The 25,543-nt window shown below is 37.9% G+C and overlaps 3 protein-coding genes across 4 annotated transcripts in view; 2 read left to right on the top strand and 1 right to left on the bottom strand.

The window, feature by feature from the left end:
- Nucleotides 1–727: 727 nt before the first annotated feature.
- Nucleotides 728–2,510, top strand: LOC134817587 (nascent polypeptide-associated complex subunit alpha, muscle-specific form-like). Its single transcript, XM_063826791.1, has 2 exons — nt 728–1,575; nt 1,767–2,510. Exons 1-2 carry the CDS (start codon nt 1,084–1,086, stop codon nt 1,995–1,997), a joined length of 723 nt encoding a protein of 240 aa, XP_063682861.1. The 5' UTR covers nt 728–1,083; the 3' UTR covers nt 1,998–2,510.
- Nucleotides 2,459–23,949, bottom strand: LOC134817585 (arylsulfatase B-like). 2 transcript variants are annotated; one of them, XM_063826787.1, is made up of 13 exons: nt 23,603–23,949; nt 7,691–7,779; nt 7,375–7,487; nt 7,157–7,243; nt 6,213–6,291; nt 5,972–6,054; nt 5,669–5,802; nt 5,325–5,431; nt 4,989–5,105; nt 4,461–4,584; nt 4,006–4,242; nt 3,698–3,856; nt 2,459–3,392 (listed from the first exon to the last, which is right to left on the bottom strand). In XM_063826787.1, exons 1-13 carry the CDS (start codon nt 23,898–23,900, stop codon nt 2,956–2,958), a joined length of 2,064 nt encoding a protein of 687 aa, XP_063682857.1. In that variant the 5' UTR covers nt 23,901–23,949; the 3' UTR covers nt 2,459–2,955. The 2 variants fall into 2 exon arrangements, with proteins under 2 accessions (XP_063682857.1, XP_063682858.1); XM_063826788.1 differs by lacking the exon at nt 23,603–23,949 and adding an exon at nt 8,963–9,163.
- The window catches only part of LOC134817586 (homeotic protein empty spiracles-like), a 44,483-nt gene continuing 40,076 nt past the window's right edge, over nt 21,137–25,543 (top strand). The window contains exon 1 of the mRNA XM_063826789.1: nt 21,137–21,149. The gene's annotated coding sequence lies outside the window, so the exon portion shown is untranslated. The remainder of the gene's footprint in view (nt 21,150–25,543) is intronic.

Here is a 25,543-nt window from a genome sequence, read left to right as displayed (position 1 = left end):
TACATGTTATTGATAAAATTTGTTGCTGACTCATGACTTCGTGAGGCAATTGTGGAAATTGGGTAATTTCCACAACTGAGGAGAGTTAAAATTATCCTTTAAAATTTTGGAAATATTCCAGCACCAATCGTTAAGACTTTAAGAGAAACAACTAGTTTGTGGTAGGTTAAAGATCAACTTTATAAAGTCATGGATAGTTCTCCATTCTTCTTCGTGCGGTGAAAATACTAAAACCATGCTTGTCATTTGTTTCAAATAATTAAAATCGCCTATTTAAAACTCGGATACACTTAATCAGTGAAAAGCTAATTAGGAACTTACCCGCAAGTAACTGTTATCCCCTGATAGAGGTTTATCCTGCGGTTTACCAGTTCCCAATAAGAGTTCTAATGGCCGACACGCTTCTCATGCACACGCTCCTTCATTACCAATTTTAAACAATTCCAAGCATCCAAGTAACTAAAATTACATGAGAATTGAATGGAAGTTTTAAATGTTCAGTTGTCACTGGCCGCATACTCATTGTGGCACCGCACACTGCCACGCGCTGAACAGATAGCTGGAAACGATCGTGGCATCGGCGTTAATTGGAAATTTCAGCAGTTTAGAAAACAATTTCTATAGAAACTTGATCCGTAACCCGATTCTTATTTTCACATAATCCATCGCCTAGCTCTCACAAAAGCCTTTTATGATAATTTACCGCCACATGATGCATCATGATTGTAGTTTTGTTATAATATTTTTAAGCTTTCGGTCCAGCTCTCGAGCTCAGAGCAAGCAGTTTTAGGCAATATGTTATGTAACATGCACGTCGTGCAGCCGCTCATAGTGATTATTTGACAAGGTCACGTGACCACCATTGTGTCCAATAGTTAAAATCCTTCAAAATAGATCACGTGGTTCCTGAATGAGACACATTTACAACATTCTGCGTGTCCGATGCATTATTACAGCTCTTGCTCGAACGGCAGTATACTGTTGTTATCGTCGGACGTTTAAAAAGGCTTCCATCTGCACGAGTCAGTACCGCCGGATAACCGCTCATAATGATTATTTGTTAAACACCCTGCCGTGCACGAGATGAGTGCTTGTACCAATGGGGCAGGAATATGCTTGCCTCGAGCCAGCTCATTCTCTCCCCGGCTCCGTATTGTTGCTTGGTCTGACACTGCTTCTATCCGCAAGAAGTTGATGTATGGAGGCTCCCAAACATCGCTAGCAGCTGCACGACCCAGGAGTCCACGAACCACGAATCATTCCCACGAGATAACGTCCTCTAAATCACTGAGAGTCCGTCCCCAGACCATCCCATACCGGCCTAAATCAGGAGTGTTATCTGGTAGACCGTGTAGTGCACCCCCACCAGGCATGTATAACATAAGGAAGAAAGATGGTGTCGTATCCCCAGCTAAAGGGATCTCCATGGCAACTCTTAACTTAGAGCTGCCAGAAACGGCCCCTAAAGCTAAACCCGCGAGTGTGTTCCAGCCCAAGATTCCACCAAAGAAACAGTGTGCACAGTGGTATTCTGGTGAAGGTCCTGCCAAGGGCTCTTCAACCATCTTCCCAGGGGTTAGTTTTCACAATCTATGCAATAGAAGTACTCTCTCATCATCTACAGCTGTATACACTTTTTATAGAATAGTCACAGCTTGGCATCATACGTCATAATCGATGATGCGTTTATAATTTATATCTGAAGAAGCTGCTCTAGAAATACTTAAGACGACTTTTGTCAAGTTTTGAAACTTTAACTATTTCAGGTAGCAATCCCATCTCCATCTCCAACCGGTGGAACCGCGGCTCCTGCTGAAGTAGAACCGGTCGCAAAATCATTTACAGAATCAGACATCAAGAGAAAGATCAAGAAGAACAGGCAGATACAAACTGGACCTAAAAGAGATCTTCATTTGTCTCATAGGATCGCTCATTTAACTCAGCAAATCAATGACTGCAAGCAGCTTGCCAGGGCCTCCAGTATCGTTATCAGATGATAAATGGACGGCAAATGAATAATATGAATAATATGATAATTGATTAATCTTTTAACTAATTGGTTGATCAGAGAATTAATGGTTGTGATGAATAAGAGTGAACTGGTGTTAACGATAACGCTATAAGTTGAAATAGACTTGCGTTTAATGACTTTTCAAGCTTTTCAGGATCATACGACTGTTCCAGGAGGAACACTCGATAAAACATGAAGTTGATTATTCTGGGATGCACATTGTACACGTGCGAGCGATCCACTTGGAAAATATTTTAATCTTTTCAAAGCTACCGTGTTTAGAATCCAGACCAGTCGTTCTCAATCATCCTGGTTGCCTGCGTTAAGATTTAACATGCTTGTCATCAACTGGAGTCATTTTATTGTAGTTATGTTGCATGTTTTTATGCTTGCATTATTACAATTTTATAAATTAATCGACGGAAATTAAAAGTCGGGATGTTTTACTGTATAAAATCATCATTCTCTATTATAGTGTAAAAACGCATGAATAAGTTAATCTAGAATAGTTATAATCTATGACATCCATGTGCATTTACTGCAATCTCCGTGTCTATCCGTAAAGACATAAATTAAGTATGCAAAATATTTTGTTTAAACTGGAGGCAAAATAACCGATTCCTGATTGTTGGTAATTTGGAATGACATCCTTTGAAATAAATATAGTCATCGTAACATTGATTAATGATGTCAATTCAAATTTTCAGCCCCTTAAAATTTCAACTGAAACATGAATCGTTGGCCAATTGCTTATTGCATTGAAAGTATAAGTCATTTACCGGGATATAATAATACATTTCTGATTATTGGAATCCTCTATAATGAGTTATGTTGTGAACATAGTATTTATGATTTTGCAACCGGGGACAATCTGTATGGTATTTGCAACTGATTAGCCACTTATATAATTCCAATAAAAAATATGATAAATTCAGCGACTTGCATTAGTTATTTGGTAACCATGGTTTCCACTTATTAATAGTTTTATCGTCCCTGTCCTCCAGCTCAACAGTGTAAGGTTTAAAAGCACTCGGTACATCTCTGTACTTATCTCCCACGAAAAATACTAACTCGGACATCTCCAAGGTCTGCTGTCCCAGGTAATCATACATTTCTTTTGCGAGGGACTTAAAACGTTCCTGTTCCGTGAACAGGTCGTGTTTTTCAGATGGATCGTTTGAAAGATCGTAGAGCCGTATCTGAGAGTGCTCAAATTCACCTATAGATTTTATGTCTCTGAAGTTATAGTCCTTGTTTTTCAGATTATCCCCAAATTTAATTATCTTTTGGTCACAAACACGGCTGACTTCTTTGTACATATCACGTCCATCAGGGTTTAACGTTGTGTTCTCAAAGCTTTTATACCAGGTTGCACCTTTATCTGAAATGTACATAAATTATATTATATGGGCAGCTTCTATAGAGAATACCGTATCTTAAGGTAATAGTGAACCTAATGTCTAATGCTGAACAAATATACCACTAGGGGTACGGTTAGGATTAGGGTAAGCGGTAAGGAACTGTTAGGGATTTGATCCGCCAACCTGCAACCATATCTAGAGACTGTGATCTAATCGCAGTGTAATTTTCTGTTCAAAAGATGAAAATAACAAATAAGTTTAAAAACTAAATATAATGTCATCCTCATTAACATATGACTTCTATCATACGAATACTACCAGCAACCTTGTAGTGGAGGGTAGATGCCATCGTAGGGTTTTGGTGATGGATCTCCCACAATTAATTTGTAGTTATTTTTAATGTACGCTGCTTGTTGGTAAGCTGGATCTAGCTCTAGGATCACATCTTCTCTGGCACTTGTGTTAGTGGTTCCTTGTAGCAAACCTGAGGCAAACAATTTCGTTCTTATGCCGACACAAATTTCCAGTTCAGCTCTGCTCTTTAAACCAGAAGCAATAGTCATGCTGCCTCAAAACAAGGTGCAATTTCTAACCTTCAAATTAATAATTAGTTAATTAAATGAATAATCAAACCTGACTGATCCACTCCGTCTAGCTTTAACTTAGTCTCCAGTTCGACCAGACCGGCTATTGTTGGCAGCCAGTCAGTGATGTGGAAGAGCTCAGTGCTTACCACACCTGGCTTTATGCCAGGTCCCCGAACAAAGGCTGGCACTTTGACCCCTCCCTCCCAGACAGTCCACTTAGAGCCCCTTAGAGGCCAGTTGGTTCCTCCCAGACTGTTGCTGTTTATTGGTCCTTGTACCGCCCCTAAATGTGATTTGCAGACGTGATAATTCGTTTTGTTATACGAGTAAGAGAGCCAATTGATTTTCTCTTTATGATCGGAAAAGTTAAACGATGGATATGGAAGTGATGTGATTGCTAAAAAGGAATGATTTGGTTACTTTTCATGGCTTCTCAGGTAAAGGATGATAAACAGCTCCTCTTTGTCAATTTAATTGAAAGGAGGAATTGTAACAACCAACCTCCATTGTCACCGGTGAAGATGAAGATTGTGTTATCGTACATTCCTTTAGATTTTAAAGCTTCAGTCAACTGTTGCACTCCGGTGTCCATACTAACCATCAGAGCTGAGAACTTTCTCCTTATCTGTAATAGAATAAGGGTTCAATAATTCGAAGAGAATTAAACCGGAAACAAAATCTAAGAAGCGTTATGTTCAGTTTAAAAGAAGTGATGATGATCTATAAAAACTAAGGAAAGTGCAAAATTTTATAGTTGGTGACGATCCAAACTCAACCACTCTAAACCAGTGGAGTAACGTTGCCTGTCGCCCCCCCCCCCCCGCCGCTGAAAAAGCGCCCCCCTGTTGGCGCCCCTCCCCTTTTGGCGCCCCTCCCTAAAATTGAACAAATTAAATGATTTTAGAGGATACGCCGGTAAAATCTTTACCGCCCCTCCCGCACAGCGGGTCGGCGGGGCCCTTTGTTACGCCACTGCTCTAAACCAACATTGAATACGACTGACAAAATTAGTTTCTCCCCTAAACTCACTTCGTTAGTGATGTTTGAAGGGACCCTCCTCAGGTCGTCCTCTAAGACTTGAAGTGGACTGTGAGGGTTCATGTAGCTGACTGTTAGGAACAGTGACCCCTTCTCGGCTTCATGATCCTGACAATTAGGAATACTTTTATGTGCTGATAGAATAAATTAACATTTACTCTTTCTAGTCAAAATTGTGACGCAATTGTCCATTAATGTTTTTGTTCGGCACTGTTCTGTACCTCACGAACAGTTAAAAAAGCACGGCACTGCAGCACCATCTCTCTGCATCGGATTATGATGTTGTAGTTTTAATACTGCAGAGCATAATCCAGAAGCTATAATTACCTGGATTATTTGTACTGCTTTATCTGTGAAAAGCTTCTCTGAATACTCCAGCCACGTATCTTTGATTAGTTTTATATTCTGTTTATCCGTCTCCTCAACTGTCCCATCTGAGATGAGAATTGTTTTAATACAGTACAGAGCTGGTAGTTCACTACACGTTATCTTCTATACCATATCCAAATTTTTAAGACCATTTTAATTTGATCAAATGATAAAGTCTTAATTATATATCAAGGCTATAACAAATCACGTTTCATCTCAGATATATCATCTTGTAAAAGGCCGGATTCGAAATGTGCCCCTTTCTCTTACCAATATAAGACTTATCAATGTGAGAATCTAACCAGTTTGAATATCCTTCTCAAAGTGTTCGTGAAGATCAAAAGCTGAGTTATCAGGGCTCTCAGGTTCAGCGGATATGTGTGTAAAGTAGTCGGAGAATCCTCCGTACATCCCAAAGAAGTAATCGTATCCTCGCCTGGTAGAAGTGTTTATATGAGAAGTTGGGTACGGGGTATTCTTATCAAGTTATCAGGAAGTTATGAGTCCATGAAATGAATGGACTCTGTCGATGCTGCATATAAATGCAGAAAAAATGATTATTCCATGAAATACATAGTTCAGTGTTCATTATAAAAGCTACCTACTTGATGGGGGTGTAATCCCATTTAGAATAACCAAGATGCCACTTCCCCACTAAATAAGTGTTATATCCTCCTTCCTTCATGATCTGAAATGTAATATAGAATAATAGATTTTGAAAACGACAAATTTGAATTTTCGTATTCCATAATCAGGAACGTGCTAGTTTTTACTTCGATTGGTTAAAAATTGTAAAAGGGAGAAACTTTCAGTGCAGTAAAGATATGAGAAACGGCAGAATCTGACCTGGGGTAGAATTTTTTCCTCTGTTGGTAAACCCAACTTGGCACCATACAAAATAGGTCTAGCTCCCTGCAGACCAAACCTGTCGAGAACAACTATTAATACTTTAATAAGAAGAATATTTTAATGACTGTCTCAATGCTGCGTTTTGAAGAGTTCGTGGATTAACAAATATCAAGAATTATCTGAGATTATATTATAAATTATATTGAATCATATATTATTATATGTGCTTATTAGGTATTTAACTTGTAAATCAGACAAATTCAATTTAATGATCTCCTCGTTTGATACTTTTACAGACACCTAATTATCTTAGAGTACATTACTTCAAGTATTTTACTTCTTAATTTGGGTTCTTATCTACATATTATCGTCCAGTGTAGAGTGCTGCTCTAACTGGAGTACAGATGGACTTACCTATAAGGATATCGTCCAGTGTAGAGTGCTGCTCTAGCTGGAGTACAGATGGAATTACCTATAAGGATATCGTCCAGTGTAGAGTGCTGCTCTATAGCTGGAGTACAGATGGACTTACCTATAAGGATATCGTCCAGTGTAGAGTGCTGCTCTAGCTGGAGTACAGATGGACTTACCTATAAGGATATCGTCCAGTGTAGAGTGCTGTTCTAGCTGGAGTACAGATGGACTTACCTATAAGGATATCGTCCAGTGCAGTAGAGTGCTGCTCTAGCTGGAGTACAGATGGACTTACCTATAAGGATATCGTCCAGTGTAGAGTGCTGCTCTAGCTGGAGTACAGATGGACTTACCTATAAGGATATCGTCCAGTGTAGAGTGCTGCTCTAGCTGGAGTACAGATGGACTTACCTATAAGGATATCGTCCAGTGTAGAGTGCTGCTCTAGCTGGAGTACAGATGGACTTACCTATAAGGATATCGTCCAGTGTAGAGTGCTGCTCTAGCTGGAGTACAGATGGACTTACCTATAAGGATATCGTCCAGTGTAGAGTGCTGCTCTAGCTGGAGTACAGATAGACTGTCCGTAGTATCTATCAAGTCTTACTCCTTCCCTGGGAGAGTTTTATTTGTACAGCTAATGACAGGAGTCATGATAGAATTGGGCAATTAATCGTAATTCGTATTTTTGTATTGGTAAATTCTTAAAAATATTGCTAGCTTAACTGAACAATTAATTACGAACGTTGCAAGTTTGTCGAGGTGCGGAGTTTTAATGTCCCCGAACTGGTTGTAGTATCCGATATCGTTGTAGCCCATGTCGTCTGCGATAACCAATACCACGTGAGGCTTTCCTTCCTGGGAAAAGTAATTCTGATTAATTTAAATATTATCAGATTATGCGAACATTAATAACCGTGATGTACCGGATGAACCCCAATTTACAGCGGTTTCTCCGAATGCCTGCAAACTCCGGTCCTAATCGGGCAAAATAAATAATTAGGGCCAATAAGGTTACTATAAAAAGCACGACTACAATTAGCTAATTAGTGAAAACAAACCTTGTGAACACTTTTGCTTAAGGATGTGATTGTGATGGAGAGGGTCACTGCTACCACTATCACTATACACAGGAACAGTAGAATGTAATCTGAAAATTAGCAATGTTAATGAGTGTTCATAAAATTAGCAATGTTACTGAGAGGTTGTATAATTAATGTTTTGGTCTTCACTCTTCTTCCACTGGAATCAAATTTATAGTAGGAGGACTGGAGGAAAGTTCCCTCAAAAGCCCTGTTTTAAAGCGAGTTCCAGGACCTTTATAACAAGTACGTGAAAAGCAGTTCCAAGAAACTGTGAACTTTAAGAATTATACCCTAAAATTAGTTTAAAAGTTTATTTTGTACGCTAAAACGATAAATTGATAAATAAATCGTTACAGTCTCCAAGTCTATGAAAATACTGCTTTAAAAACTTATTTTTAAAACCTCTTTGTAAAAGTTCAGAAATATTTAAGTATGCAGCTCGTCCAGGTTTGGAACTTTGCTCCAACTCGAACTGAAATTTTGCAACATCCCAACTAATAATTATTTGTAATTTACTCGAACGATTTTAATTTTAGATTTTAACATGATAATTGATGAAAATTAAAATGGCCGAAGGTCCAAATTTTGATAAAAAATGTGGAAATTTGTATTTTATGACTCGCTGAAGTTAACAAAATGTTCGTCATTCTCCACAACAAAATGTTACCAAACGCGACAAAAGCTCAAGAAATCATTTGAAACTACTGATTATATTGAATTATTAAACAGCATCAGATATATGCTAAGGCAAATTCTACCATAAAATGATGTATCAAACCCGACAATATCTCGGGGAACAATATTGGTAATTTCTTGTAGGTTTATAACCTACCAGGACGCGCGCCGAGTTGGACTCGTCGACGGTCGAACAAATATTTTACGAGTATCACCCGTTAAGTAATTTCATATAACAATTTAAGTGCATTAATGCTTTTCAAACAAAGTTACAACGAATTCTTCATGTCATGTAGGGCATCCTGGGTTTGGACAGGATATGCCCGTTTAAAATATTTCCATCACGTTACATTACATAATTCTCAATAAATGTAATAGATTTGTAGTGTTGTAATTAGTTTAAAACTACAATTTGTCGTATTTCAATTTGACACAAATATGACAAATACGACAAATATAACACAAATATGAAAAAAATATGACAAAAATATGGCAAAAATATGACAAAAGGCAAAAATATAACCAAAATATGACAAAAACATAACAAATATAACCTAGAAATGCAACTCTTACGTTTCCTCTCCAGACTGTTCTTGCAGCCGCACCACCTCTGCCAGGGGGTCATGTCCTCCCTCTCAGCTTTAGTCAGCCCATCCTCCTCATTCTCAAATATCTGGCTGCCCATCTCTCTGGGACAACTTTAGCTACTTTGTCACGTTATTTTCACATTCTGTACGGCTAAAAGTTGTCCAGCCCCTTTTTTAGCACTTTCCTGGTTATTTATTTGACACTTTTAGAGTGGGAAAAGCTGGATGAAATGAAGAATTAAATGTGTAAAGAAAGTCAAAAGTTCATGTAAAATCTGGATTGGAATATAATCTATAAGTCGCATAGTTGAAATGTTCCAAGAGCCTTTTCCTTGTCGCATCAAACGGGATCAATAGAAATTTGCCCAAAAAAACAAAGTCAAAAGTGATGTGAATGTGTCCCAATACCCATTGACCATATTTGCAACATAACAATTTCTTCGGTGTTGTTATTCAAGGCTACTCTACAATTTTCGCTAGCGTAGCCGTGACTCTAATAGTTCTAAATTAAAAGTATCGTTACCGACAAAACAAATTCAAAATTACGACAGTCGCGACTCATAACTTTATAAGCTTGAGAAAATCCAACATAACACGGCGACTACAATTAGAGTCCAATTAAAAATAACTTAAAGAGTGAAAGTAAGTAGTGAAAGTAAAGCCAACCAAAGTTCTGTGAGATATCTTATTTCGTTATATATGGTTGCCTACATGAGTTTCAGTTACGTCCTGTTTCCTCAACACCATTTAAACTTTCAACGACGACAAAACGGCGCATGTTAAGCTTCTGTTAGAAAAGTAGAGAGAAAATCCAACAAAAACAGGAAAGTTCCAAACATACAGCTACTATATATTATATATATATTAGAGTCTGCAGAGAAATAACTATCAAAGCTGTGTGGTGGCAGTCTACACCGTGCTGTTTCATTTACTCCACGACAGTTCGAGAAATAAGGTATACCTTGACTGGCCAATTTACCAGAGAGCTAAGGTGTTAGCACTACTAATTGATGCGATACCTTCCAAATATGCAAACTGATGATAAATTGCATATCCTGTATATCAGAGTCCTTCACACACAGTCACACACAGTCACACACAGTCACACGACACACAGTCACACAGTCACACGACACACAGTCACACAGTCACACGGCACACAGCCACACGACACACAGTCACACGACACACAGCCACACGACACACAGTCACACGACACACAGTCACACACAGTCACACAGCTCCACACGACACACAGTCACACGACACACAGTCACACACAGTCACACACAGTCACACACAGTCACACAGTCACACACAGACACACAGCCACACGACACACAGTCACACAGCTCCACACGACACACAGTCACACGACACACAGTCACAATATATTGTGTCGTGTTGTATAGTGGGATGAGTTGTTCTAACGATAGAAGGATAGCAACCGAAGTTGTGTGAATTTGGTTATGATTTGTTAACTATCTCACAATTTTAGCGTAATAATGTGACATTCACGGAAATAGAAATTCAGTACAATTACAAAAGTGCGGTATGGATGGTTAAACCAAAATTTATAATATTATAGTCACAGGTTGATGAGCTAAAAGTCACAATCAATTCTTAGTTAAATTATAAAATCAAGAAGTGATCAACTGCAGAGATTACTGATCTACAGCAATGAAGTGAGGAAAAATTGGCTGAGAAAACGGAAGCACTGATTAGTCGAAAATTGATGTCTAATTTGATTAAGTACTGATAGAGTAATGCAGAGTGAAAGAGAGAGAGCCGTATTAATGACCGAGCAGAATATGTTGGATTTATTCAAACTTTGTATGGAATTAAATGAAGACACTGTCTAGGATTGAACAAACGTTTAACACCTTTATCACAATTCAAGAATTTACACCTTTCCTTGTGATCTTCGCGGATCATTTTATAGTTTTATGGGACAACTATATAATAAAAGTTAATAAGTTGTGAGCCAGTTTCTATGGTGATTATATTACAATTTATGGGCTTGTTTTGCCTTAAAATATAAATTTAAACCTAGCGTGCATTTATTTATTTAAGTTATTTTACTAACTTTTTGTCTTACACACAGTATATAGTAGGTTTTTGTAAAGATTAAGTTATGACAAGCTCAACACCTATTTACTATGCTGTTAACTTAATAAGCTTAAACAAGAGCACAAAATTACTATGTTGTCAATTTAATAAGCTTAAACAAGAGCTCAACATCGCTATGTTTTAAAGTTAATTATAATAAGAAGATAAGAGACCGGAGCAAACCGTTTCTTGGAAACGGTTAGATGTATTGAGTTATTTAATTTATCTAACTTATTTACGTCCGACCTAAATTCAATGTTCTAAAGCTTATAAAATGTCGATGAACTTTTCAATCTTATAGATTTTGCCATGACAACTATCTTTAAATGGCGGGCACTTGTTTTCAATTCAATTTAACAATTGGAATTTATTTTAGTTAAATCTTGCTTCCCTAATTTCCGGGTAGACTAATCTTGCTATTTTTAACTTTCGTCTGAGAGATTTATAGCTTTAGCTTAGTTTGTTTCATAGTGGTCAGCTCTAAGCAACCCACAAAAACCAAAAGTCCAATCACAACCACTAAAGTTTTATGGATTGCACTTAGATCGCCTGGAAAGATAATGCATTTACAAAATTCAAATGTTAACGGTATACAATATACATTTCAGCGTTCAAACCCAACTGAATGAATGATATACTAGTGCTCTAGAGGTACTTGAAATGTCAAAATATTTGGTAATTATTGAGAAAACTTAGAATATTTTGACTTAATTTAATTACAAGTAACTGAAATAAGTAGCAATATGTAACGTTAGTTTCAAAAAATCAAAGCAGTAACGCGTACAATTTAAAACAGCACTTAGATTGTCACATCAAAATGTTTACCGCGTGTCAATCAACGCTGGAAAACTTCCTAGCCTGCTATGTGAATTTATAATGAACATTAAAAATGCCTCCGCTGAAATTCCAAATTAAAATCAGAAGCTGAACCTTCGACGGAAATCATAAAATATGACGGTTACCGACTTGTCAGGGAAGCCATGGTATAACATCCTCAAAATATAATCCAGCTGCTGAAAAACGTAGTCTAACACCATCTAGTGATACAAATATTTTCCCTCCTTGATGTTTGTAGGACGTTTTAATGAATGATCTAGGTGATAATTATGTTCAGTTTCAGACTAGCGTTCTGTAACTTTATGGGTACTGAGAAGTCTTTCGAGATCTCTTCAGTTTTGGAGTTCAATCTGTCATGTTCCTTCAAACTTTTACAGTCTTACAGACTGTTTCCAGCGTAATTCCTAATTTGATCATACTCAGAGACGCACGCTTCAGCATGCGTAGAGATTGAGGTTTCACGTTAGACTAAGTTAACTGATAGATGTCACTATTTATCGCTTATATCTGTTTGAACTGTAGCTTTACTGAGATCTAATAAAATAGAAATACTCAATAAGGTATGTGTAATTATAACCCTAGATTGTACAATAGATTGCACTATAGCTATCACCGTCCTTTACTTCTAGAAGTTTAAAAGTTATGAAGTCCCTAATTCACTATATGAACTATAAATCCTCAAATTTTGTAGCTGATATGTTAATTATGATCAGTATCACTAAGTAATGATCAGGCTGTAAGAAAAAAACACGGACTAGCTGGCCGGAGGTATACATCAATCGTGTAAGCAGTTCAGAAGTTTCAAGTTAGCAAGGGATTGTAAAGTGAGACTGTAAAGTGAGACAGTAAAGTGAGACCGTAAAGTGAGACCGTAAAGTGAGACCGTAAAGTGAGACCGTAAAGTGAGACCGTAAAGTGAGACTGTAAAGTGAGACTGTAAAGTGTGAACTGAGAACCGAGAGGACAACTTCTAGTCCGCCTCCAAAAGAACTATATTTATCAGAAGCCAATACTAATCCAGTTCTGTGGAAATGATGGGCAAACATTTAATGTAACAAACTATCGGGAAAAGAGATGCATGTTTAAACAAACACTAAACAAGATCAGAGTAAAAACTTCTTCGCAAAAGAAATGGAGCTCAAGGGAGGTCTATAAGTAACGTCATATATAGTGATTTAAGTTACCAATTAGTTACCAAAGTGTTACCAGTATTTTGTAACTTTGAGCCTGGTTTTGCCGGTCACTGTAATTATAAATGCAGTAATATGATATGAAGCACGATCCAAAGTTATAACGAAGCAGAATATATATTATCATATATATTATTATATATATTAGTATATATATTCTCTTTCATTACATTACTGACTTGATTAACGATGGTTCCTTCTTGATGGACATTCGGTGAACGGATTGTTCATTAACATAAGGCTAGTTAATTCGGTCATCAGAACTAGCTTCATAATCGGTTCATAAGACTATTAGGATTTAGGTTCATAGAACTATGAACTTAAACAATCTGTCCATCGATGGTAAAATGTTTCCGGGCACGATTTGGCAACATCAAGTTGATGTCCAACTTATGCAATCTAAAAGATAGTAACAACATCAAAGTTGTCATTTGTCGAAACTTCTTAACTGTAATGAAACTAAGCTCACTAATAGTAATACAGTAATAATAATAGTAATATAGCAATAAACCCACACTGAACCTGAAAGAAAGGCCCATCATGCAATTGATTTGAACCATGAACAGCTCTATCCATTCACATTGCACACAAATGCGCTTATATTTTGTGCACATCTTACTATATATAAAGCGAGACGATATATATATATCGATATATTTATTTATCCGTGCCATTTTACTGACACCACGGCATCAACTTTAACACGACTTTCCGCAAAAAACCGTGAAAGATATACAACTGAAACTTTTTTGACTGGGTCAAATGCTTTAATGGCCTTTAAATCAGCATGAAAAAATAAAAAATTGGCCAAGAAATAGGAGTTTTAGAGCCTAAAATTTGGACCCCCAAGTGGTGTCAAAAACGCGAATTAAATGCTAGTTAAGTATAAAGTGAGTACAAAATAAAGCCAAGAGGACTAGAGGAGAGCAACTAGTGTGTCTTCCGCTCAATGTTTATTTTTCAATTTTTTCGGCGGATGTGACGTACTACGATGGTCGTTAAATATATAGTGCGGATCAAATCTTCAAAAGGCAGAGATGATGCACGAACCTCTGGTGAACGTACTTCTTCAATTGACTTTACACTGTTCGTGTTATCATTCACAACGAAAATACAAAGGCGACAATTATTTTGAGTGATATGTAACGAACTTGGTGAAAAAATAAATCCCATTCGGAATTCGGATTGGGATGAAAAGAATTAGTTATAACGCAAAAAAGTTTTCAGGACCGAATTAAAGGTCTGCTCAAAAGTCTCACAATCCCGTATTTATTGGATTAAAGCTTAAGTATTTGAAATTGAAGCGTAAGTATTTAACGCATCAATGATTTCAAATCTTCCAGTCATTATTCACATAAATCAGTCGGTCATCATTGAAAAATGCTTACTTTTCATTTATGCTAATTTATGATAATCTCAAAATAATATTGGATAAACATATTAAAAGACTGATTAGTGTTTACAAAAAATCCGAACAGTAAGAGTAAAACGATACGTAAAACTATAATTGAAGATCATCTGCCGTAGAACCAATCTTTATTCTATATATAATTTTACATGATTTTTCGTTGACAAAAACTTTGGCGCATGACAGTTGGGGTATATTCAGTAAACTGGTTATTAATTTTGAATGTCCAATGAAAAACAGAACTATGATGTCTCATTCGACGTTCCTAAACGGTCTACGGTAATAATCGAGTAATAGTAATAAACTTAGTGACTGAAGTAATAAAGGCAGTAATGGAATTAAAGAGTGGGACATTTTAAAGTTCTAATAAACTTTTCTGATAATTCAATTTCATGCGCAAAACATTTTATGCGTTTTGCATAAATTGACGATTTACAATCTTGGCTTAATCATCGTTAACTGTTCTAAATTTTAATGCTGGCCAATATTTTCGTATTGCTGCGCCCATTCAGGCCATGTTGCCCATGAAAAATGAGATAGGTATTGATTTGTAATTGATTTGCCGTGGATTTATTTCCAATATTACTTATAGTTTATACGTCTTGGTGGTCTAGAGATGTCGCAATGTGAAAAGATTAAAGTTGTTTAAAGATTTTCGCGACATTTACTAGTAAACCCGTGGACTAAATGTGCTATATAGACAATCCAATCACTCATCCAGCCGGAAACTTACCCGGGAAAATGGAGTTTATCTTTTTTGTAACAACATTTTTACTTCTCAGGTTGGATTATTGAAGGCGCATGTATAAGACAATTTGAATTAAGGGGGCATACCCCAAAACAGTGGTTTGTGCCGTCCAGACCAAATGACCTCATAGGCAGTTCAGTGACCTTCTAGCGCACCGTTTCCACACAAAAAAAATTATTTTGAGAATTCCCATTTTTGTAATCGACCATTTCCTGGTTAAGAGTGCAATTTTCGGAAAAAATTATTTTGTGGTTGAGACGCTATAAGTTAATCATTTCTTGCGGTATCGGGTTGAAATTTTGCTCGCCGTTTATTCACATCTATGTCAAGGTGTGTGTAAAATCTTGATATCGTATCTAAAAAGGCTGGTGTGTTATGAATTTTTAAAGTCAAAAAGCTAAAATTGTCCTTTTCAGGCTTATTTTAACAAAAAGTCAGTCAGGGAAGATCGGATTATTTGATGCTTGACATCAAATTGTTCTCTGAATTCTGGCACAGTTTTTGATGCCCTCAAAAATTTTTTTACTCATTCACCTCCTGATCTATTGGACCTCAAAGCCAAACAACAAATTTAGGCACATTTTTCGTTTTTAATATTTACTGATTTTTCTAAAATTTTGATAGGAATGTACTAGTGACTTTTTGAAGGGTGAAAAATAACCGCAACTAGCACATTTATATATGAGTTATGAACAACAAAACACCCTAAAATGCTTTTCTTTGAAGTTATGGGAGAAAATGTGATTTTTTATCTGCAATGCCAAAAAATCACATTTTCTCCCATAACTTCAAAGGGAAGCATTTTAGGGTGTTTTGTTGTTCATAACTCATATATAAATGTGCTAGTTGCGGTTATTTTTCACCCTTCAAAAAGTCACTAGTACATTCCTATCAAAATTTTAGAAAAATCAGTAAATATTAAAAACGAAAAATGTGCCTAAATTTGTTGTTTGGCTTTGAGGTCCAATAGATCAGGAGGTGAATGAGTAAAAACATTTTTGAGGGCATCAAAAACTGCGCCAGAATTCAGAGAACAATTTGATGTCAAGCATCAAATAATCCGATCTTCCCTGACTGACTTTTTGTTAAAATAAGCCTGAAAAGGACAATTTTAGCTTTTTGACTTTAAAAATTCATAACACACCAGCCTTTTTAGATACGATATCAAGATTTTACACACACCTTGACATAGATGTGAATAAACGGCGAGCAAAATTTCAACCCGATACCGCAAGAAATGATTAACTTATAGCGTCTCAACCACAAAATAATTTTTTCCGAAAATTGCACTCTTAACCAGGAAATGGTCGATTACAAAAATGGGAATTCTCAAAATAATTTTTTTGTGTGGAAACGGTGCGCTAGAAGGTCACTGAACTGCCTATGAGGTCATTAGGTCTGGACAGATTTGGGGTATGCCCCCTTAATCCCAACCCATATCCACTATAATGTACCTGAATTATATAATGTGGAAAAGGTGCAAGTAGACCACCTTCTCCACAAATGCATCTGATAAAATACATTATACAGTTAATTACACTAAAGCCCATAAAATTAAATGTATAGTTCCCAAATCATGCATTTTGGTGACTTTGTAGAAGTCAGATTTTGTTCCTCACTCTGGATAGGAGTGGGTCCGAGCAGTAGACTCGCGCTACTGACACCCGGGAATGGTAATGCACGGATACAGTTAACGCCGTGTAGCAAAAGCTTCAGAGGATCCTGCCTGCTGCAGGTATGCTGAGTGGCAGATGCGACAAGCGCACTACTTCCAGCGGACATCAAGATGGCAGTCTGGCCATCAGAGTTATTCAGAACACTCTCCCTTTTAACTAGAAACATGTTGATGTCAGAGTTTCTAGCCTACTTCTGCTGTAAGAAACTCCTCGCAGCTTGATGACTTACGGTTCTGTGTACTGAGGCACAAAACCCCCCTATTTTACTCTCCCTCACTGTCTGTGTGTGGCTGCAGACCCTCAGTTCTCTTATCAGTCATTTTTAGTTGCCTGAGATCTTGGACTTGTTGCTAGTGGGCTACCAACCCCTAGCTTTACTCTGGTACTCGCAAAGTTTATTGCCACGCACCCGTTTATCAACATTACAACGAACTAAACAACTACAGCACTAGGGCTTCAGCCCCTACCTCTCCTTCTGATAGTCCAGCTCATGATGACGCTGCACCTTTAAACCCTTTGGGGAGAAAAGCAGCTGATGGTATCTGGGTTAAAAGAAGGACCATCAAAAAACCAAAAATTAACAAAAAAATCTCAGAATCCTTTTACCTTTCTACTTATAATGTAAGATCTCTCACTGAAGAATGGAAGCAATGGGAACTTGTGTGCAAAGCCAAAACCTTTGACATACCTGTGATTGCTCTTCAAGAGCATCGTATTAAGAAGACTCCTTATATAATGCGTGATGGCTACAAGTTCCTCATAGCATCTCCTCCCCCTAAAAGTAGAACACTCCTTGGACTTGGCTTCCTTCTTTCCCCTTGGGCCCAACGCTGCTACATCGACCATAACGTCTTTTCAGACAGGATAATGTCTGTTTCTTTTACCGGTGAAGTTTGCACACACTTAGTTACTTGTCATTCACCTACTAATGTATCTACAGACCTTGAAGTTGAACAGTTCTATGCAGAGTTAACTTCTTGTGTCCGATCTTTTCCACCTCATGACGTAGTAGCTATAGCTGGCGACCTGAATGCTCACCTTGGAAAAGACACCTGCAACACCAACGCGTTTTATGAATGTACAAACCGAAACGGACAGCATCTTCTCGATTTTGCCCAAGAAAACGCGTTCACCATCGGTGCGCTAAAGTTTAACAAAAAGCATTCTAAAAAGGTGACTTGGACAGCACCAAATGGTCAACTGCATCAGAATGACCACATCCTCATTCGCTCAAAATGGCAGAATTCACTTAAAAACTGTGAGTCATACATTAATCCTTCGGTTCAATCTGACCATCGGATTGTCACAGCGACTATCAAGCTGTCAATAAGGACCAACATCGTCCGACCTAAGGTAATCAAGTATGACTGGGAGGAGTTAAAAAGTAACACTGCAACTTCAACAGCCTTCCAACTCCATCTCCAGAACAGGTTCACTGCCTTAATGGATGAAGAGAACGAGACTGATGACCTCGTCCAACACAACCAGCATGCATACACCAACATGATAAGTGCTATTAATGACACAGCAGAGAAAGTACTTCCCAAAAGGAAGAAGACTAGTCTAACTGCTCAGATTTCATCTAATCCTGAGTACCGGGCTGCTGTCAAGGCACGAGATGCTGCGTTGAAAGATAGTCACAAAAGAAAGACACGAGCTGCTACTAAAGCCCTCCGTGATGCCACCCTTGAAGTCAGGAAGGTCGAAACCAGCATACAAGAAGCGTTTGTTAATAAGACAATTGATCAAGTAGATCAGCTGTTTATTCCGCAACCCGCAAACCAACCAGGGTATGCAGCATGGCAGACGAAGTCAAACAGCTCTGGTATTGCGTGGAAGCTTATAAATGACCTTACCAATCATAAGCCTAAATCTATGTCTCAATTACCTGGATACAGAAACAAGGCAGATCGAGCAAAGGCGTGGACTGACCACTACAGCAAACTGCTTTACAATCCTGCTGACAACATCAGAATGGGTAGCTTTGAAGTCCAAAAGCCAGAACTCCCAATTGAAACGTCACCGTTCTCAGCAGATGAACTATCTACAGCTCTCAAGCAGACAAAGGACACGTACGGTCATGACGGAATTTCTTCTCTGCTGTACAAGTGTGTTGACTTGGACACTACTTTACTATCTCTGTTCAACAACATGCTAGCTACTGGTAAAGCCCCGGAAGAGCTTCTTGTCACTGCCATTCTTCCTATACCCAAAGGAGCTAAAAAGTTTTGTCCTGAAAATAGCAGAGGCATCTCCATCCTCCCTGTTGCCACGAAAATCTACAACAGGCTGCTTCTAAACCGAATCAGGAGCCACATAGAACCTCGCCTACGATACAACCAGAATGGTTTCCGGCCTGGAAGAGGGACTCGTGAACAGATTCTGGCTCTTAGACGTATCATCGAAGAGGTTGTGAACTTCCAGCTTCCTTGTGTCATCTCCTTTATTGACTTCTCAAAGGCCTTTGACTGCATCTTCAGATCGCATCTTCCCGACATACTGGCTTCCTACGGCTTTCCTAAAAAAATCATAAAAGCCATTATGTCACTCTACATCAACACTAAGGCTAAAATCATGACCCCTGAAGGGATAACCTTAGAATTCCTTACCAACCTCGGAATTCTCCAGGGCGATGTTCTTGCACCTCTCATTTTTATCATCGTCCTGGATTTCATACTAAGACTGGCAATAGGCCCACGTGATGGGTTTAAAGTTGGAAGTAACTACATTGCTGATTTGGACTTCGCCGATGACCTAGCAACAATTACTGACAGCTTCAGCGAAAATGGCCGCCTTTGCCAAAGCATTTCTGACATAGCAGCCCGTTATGGTCTCCTTATTAACATCGAAAAGACCAAATACATGTCCTATAACATCCCGCGACCTGCCAACTCAGACGATAGAGTCTTTATTAACGGCATCCCTTTAGAAGAAGTTCATGACTTTAAGTACCTTGGATCCTTTATAGCCTCAACAAGCAGAGACATCAATGTCAGGAAAGGTCTCGCATGGAAAGCTTTGCAGAGTCTAGATGCTTTTTGGAAATCTAATATGTCTAGGAAGATCAAGACTAAGATTTTTCGAACTGCAGTAGAACCTGTTCTGCTGTATGGTGCAGAAACCTGGACTCTTAAAAAGGCTGATATTAGAGCACTAGACGGTGTTTATACTAGAATGCTACGAAGGGTCTTTGGTATCTCATGGAAATCACATACACCTAACTCCGTTCTTTACGGAAAGATTCCATCTGTGACAGATACTATAAAGACACGAAGACTTCGTTTTGCAGGACATGTCTATCGTCTACAGGACCAACCTGCTCAACAACTCCTTTTTTGGCAACCATCCTATGGCCAGCGTTATCGAGGACGACCACATAAGACCTTCCCGGACGTCCTTCTTGAAGACACTGGACTGGAACCTGACCAGCTGCGTTTACTCATGTGTGATAGGGATAAATGGAGAGAAGCGTTGACACGAAACTCGTTCCAGATTTCATCTGGATCGACCTAGGCAGGTAGGCAGATTTGACAGATAAAATTTGGTTCGGTTAGAGCTCGAATAATTCCCAATTTGGTTCGTTAGTTGCTAGGGCAGCTTGTACATGACTGGAATAAAACTGTTTGTCGATGAATTCATGTGGAATAACGAACACTAAATATTAATATTTCTGTGTCCGAATAAACTTTATACTTTCATAAAACATCAAGTTTACTTAACATAAATGTAAAATGTCAATTTATCTAATAGTAATACTCACGGATAATTCTCATCTTCTGTTTAAAGTTATGGTCCATACTATTAACGGACTCGTGGCCATGTTGACAAAGATTTATCATATCGCTGAATATTGATCGCAGCCTTCCCCTCATATTCATTCAGAAGTTTGATCTGCTGTACAGAAAACAAGCGGAACAAAGATGATTAACCAGGCATAATAATAAAGTAGGAAAATGATTAGGTGTAAATTTATTCTGCAGAACGCACGGTCAACAACAATTTGTGGAGATACATTTTCTGTGGTTATGCTCTGTGATTAGCTATGATGATAATAAAAATGATATTTAATTTGATGACTAGGTATAAAGGTAATTAGAAGTACGAAATTCGGTATTAATGATCTTCAATATTAGTTGTAAGTCAGGGTATTTATAGCTAATTTATAGTGTTGACAGATTTTATCCACACCGCACAAATAATTTGTGGTCACGCCGAAGTTAACTTATCAACAAACTTAGTCATTTTCAATATTGCTTTACTCCAAGTATTTATCCTGAAAGCCTAAACTAATGACTTTACTATTTTATATGATTTGTAAACACCCAAAATTTCCTGTTTACATATCACATTATCACATATCTATATTATATTTTAAACTTGACGAAATTTCCCCGGCAACGGGGACATAGAAGAAAAAACACCGAAAATCGACCTCAAAATGACCCTCTGGTGATGCCAAACCCAGCTCGCAAATGGAAACCTCGCCATTTTTAGCAGGGTTGTAGAAAAAGGATAGGAATAGGCTATAGCATTCTTAGAATTTTGATTTAGGCTTTAGATTTTTTATAATTAACGTCGGAAGTGAGGTTAAATAATCGTTAGAATAATGGCGTTATTTAAGCAAAGGTTTACTGCGCTGTTGCGTAGCAACGATAAAAATGCACGTGCGCGAGCAACCACAGATTAACAACGCGTGTTGTTATGCTGTATGATACGTCATAATTTCAAAACTAGCTCACATTTACGCTCACGCTATGACTTCTTATAACTTTGTTTGTGATTGCAATATTTTGATGCAGTAAAAAGTATCGATACTTTTTTTCGATACTAAATTCGCTAGAGCTACACACAATGCTGACATGACGCCGCGCACACACAATCAACAAAAATATTGTTGTTTTCTAATTACGCAAATAACTTTGCGCAGTTAAACATTTTAATTGCCTGGCAATAATTCAATTGACTGTCATTCTCGATTGAAATATCAGAATTTCACAACTAGCTCACATTTACCCTCATGACGCTATATACCTATATATATTTATAACTTTGGTTGTGATTGAAATTTTTTGATGCGGTAAAAAGTATCGTTTTGGGGCTATATGATGAAGAGAAATTAAAACATAACTGATGCTTAAAATTTCCTCGAACAAAGCTTTCGACTAGCGGCGGGTTTCTAGTGTAACATAATTAAAAGTTTTATGTGAGCACTTAATACACAATTTTTGAGCCGTTGATATATAATATTAAGTTACTGTTCATTAAACTACTCATGCATAAAATAATTAGGTACAAACCGAAACCGATAGTCTAGCAGTTTTCAATATTCAATGAAACATACGATGCTTATTACGGACGACCCTGATATAATATTTTAATTTCTGTTTATACTTTTATAGAACTATATGTGCAGCCTGCCGTGCCCAAATCGTCGTGTTCCTCATTAAAAGATTAAACAGTTGTTTCAAAATCCCAAGTAAATCTTATTTCCCAAAAAAACAACAAAAGTTACGCTATTTTGCTGCAACAAAACATGTTGTAGCTATGTAGTTATTTAAGTGTATTGTTACAGCATCCCCTGTATCCCCTCAACCCCGACCAATACAACAACACAGAAAAACCAAATCTAGAACTTACGATGCATCCAAATGGTTCTGAGCGGTCTTCCGTAAGCTTTAATAATATCTGCCACCTCCTTATCTGTGAGTCGATCGTCCTCCTCTTCACTGATAGGCTCCACGAACACCCCCTTGACCCGTCTATATAAGGTCCGGATCTTAGACCCCGGGTCCGCTACCCGCTCTCCCCCGTTCAGCTCTGTGATACTTATGGTATCTTCAACAGCTACTCCTGATTCCACAGGTTGTGTGTCCAGGTTTAGGGGGATGTGTTTATCAGGTGATGCTTCCAGGTCCTCTACTAAAGTCATGTTGCTCTGGCTTGATCAGGTCTCAGATGGTAGCTTAGTGTACTTTTATTTCGTTGACGAAATCAACTATTTGATGAAATAAAACTCAACTACCCAACCAGAAATACAGGACAAACGGAGGAGGGTAGATTAACAAATTTACAACTTGTCGGAATGGTTCATAGAGGCTTACATAAAACATCTAAGTATGTTGTATGTGTTATGAGGCCTTATCCCGTAATTGTTCACTATAAATACAACTTCTAGACATAAGTGTCATGGTGTTGTGCTGAGAGGGTGTACCCATTGGTTACGTCTCTGTGATTAGTTGATTTTAAACGAGGAATTCAAGCTGGGAGATCCTGTAGAGGTCAACGTAATTTTGAGTTGTAGTTGTAATTTGGACTTAGATTATTCTCGTAATCTACTAATCTAGATAATCGTGGGATAATGTGCTTGAAGACGACTCTCCAAGGCCTCACTATACCCACATAAGTTAGAACCCAGATTTAGATTCATTAACACAAATTTGCCCAGTAACTCGTGGACACTAAAGGTGAATACTACCCAGTTGTGAATGTAAATAGTAACTGACAGGACCAGTGCGAAATGTTGACCAGCTCCATGTTTAGATGTTCTCCAACTTGAACTTAACAGAATTACATTTTATTTCCGTTGGTTGAACGTGATAAAAGGAAAACCACTCTTCCAAATAATAAATAAAACTAAATAAAACTAAATGGAACTTACGGTGACCGCGGAAAGTCTTGAGAGACATTCCGTAAGCGCTGATCATGCCTGCCACCTCTGAATCCGTTATGGAACCAACAAAAATACCCTTGTACCAGTTGTAAAGTTTTTGAATTGTCGTGTTTTTGAATTCATCAGATTCCTCAATCTCTCCTACATCCAGCTGTATGTTACTCTGGATCCCAGTGTCTTCTGGAACCTCTCTTCCGGTTCCCCCAGTCTCTGATGAATTGTTCAGACGAAGGTTGACGTATTTGTTAGGTGAGGATTCAATGTCCTCTGCTTCTACTGATGTCATGTTCCTATGACCAGATACTGGCTCTGTCGGAAGCTCACTGTACCTGTATCTTTCTTTTGTAGACATAAAGTAAGGTCGTCAAATTTAGCTTAATAATAAGGACGTATCTGAACACAAAGCAGCAGGAAGCAGACTCATAAAATATAAACTGATACACACGGATAAGTACACCTTACGTACCCCATATACAAGGCAATGTAAGCAAACTGTGTAACGTAGGTACCGTGAAATAAAACTGTCCGCTGGATATTTAGAGTGAACATTTATGCTCATGTAGCTTATTCCTAGTCACTTTGTTATATTGCGGCAACTCATTACTGGTAACTTAGACTTCCGGTCTCACAACAAAATAGTGTGGAGATTTTAGTACGGATCAGCGTTTGTAGTGCAAACCGCTGTAAGAACTAAAAAGGACGCTGGTCAAAATACTACATACAACAGTGGTATGTTGTGTTGACCAATGACCAGCGTAAGCAGGTCTAAACTACAGACCACTCTGAACAGGTCTGAACTACAGACCACTCTGAGCAGGTCTAAACTACAGACCACTCTGAGCAGGTCTAAACTACAGACCACCCTGAGCAGGTCTGAACTAAAGACCACTCTGAGCAGGTTTGAACTACAGACCACTCTGAGCAGGTCTAAACTACAGACCACCCTGAGCAGGTCTGAACTACAGACCACTCTGAGCAGGTCTAAACTACAGACCACTCTGAGCAGGTCTAAACTACAAACCACTCTGATCGGCAGGTCTGAACTACAGACCACTCTGAGCAGGTATAAACTACAGACCACTCTGAGCAGGTCTGAGCTACAGAGTCTAAACTAAAAACCAAAGCAAATGCACTTTCTAAATAATATTAACGGTTATAATCATTCGTAAAATATTATGTACAACCCTAGTACCGCTTCAGAAAGATAAAAACGAGATACAAAATTAATTTAGGTAGCGCAGAAAGACGTACGTTCAGTGCAACAGTTTACTTAGATTTTCCTGATAATTGTAGTGAAATTATAGTCATTTCACTATTTTAGCTCTTTTTATTATGAATTTCATAAGATTAGTTGTCTAATAAGGCTGCAGTTTATTTGATTTAGGATATTTTAAGAGAAATAAGAGATATTCCTGACTCTTATTGTAGTAAACTGAAAATTAGTGGTCTGAAATGAACAGAGGATGCCTTAATTCTAATATTTCATTTTCTGACAATAGATATGCTTTCTTACATGTAGTCACATTAAAAATATTTCATGCTTAAACGACTAAAAAAGCTGTTAACGATTACAAGTGCAGTAGTAATTAATAATCAGGAAATAATCATAACAAATTCCTCAATTCTTACATCTTTTGCGTTTCGTCTTGTGCCAGGGTTTGATCGTAGATCCATCCTTTTGGTCATCATTAGTATTGCTCTCGGAGGACATGTAACTGTTCATGTTTACATCAAAGCGACCTTTATGTCAAAGAGCCTAATTTTAATTATTATGGTTACATGATCTCGTGAAAAAAATGGAGATCGAATGGAAGCTAAGTTTCAAAGTTCCACAGTTTATATAAGCTTCGGTTATAGCGATTTAAGCTTGAAAATCTTAATTCTAAACAGATTGAAGCTGGTCCTGGAGGAAAGTGAACCACAAGACAC

The sequence above is a fragment of the Bolinopsis microptera genome, chromosome 6, assembly GCF_026151205.1.
Source record: "Bolinopsis microptera isolate Bmic1 chromosome 6, MBARI_Bmic_1.0, whole genome shotgun sequence".
NCBI lineage: Eukaryota > Metazoa > Ctenophora > Tentaculata > Lobata > Bolinopsidae > Bolinopsis > Bolinopsis microptera.
Note: the sequence above shows the minus strand (reverse complement) of the source record. Positions and strands in the feature narration are given on the sequence as shown.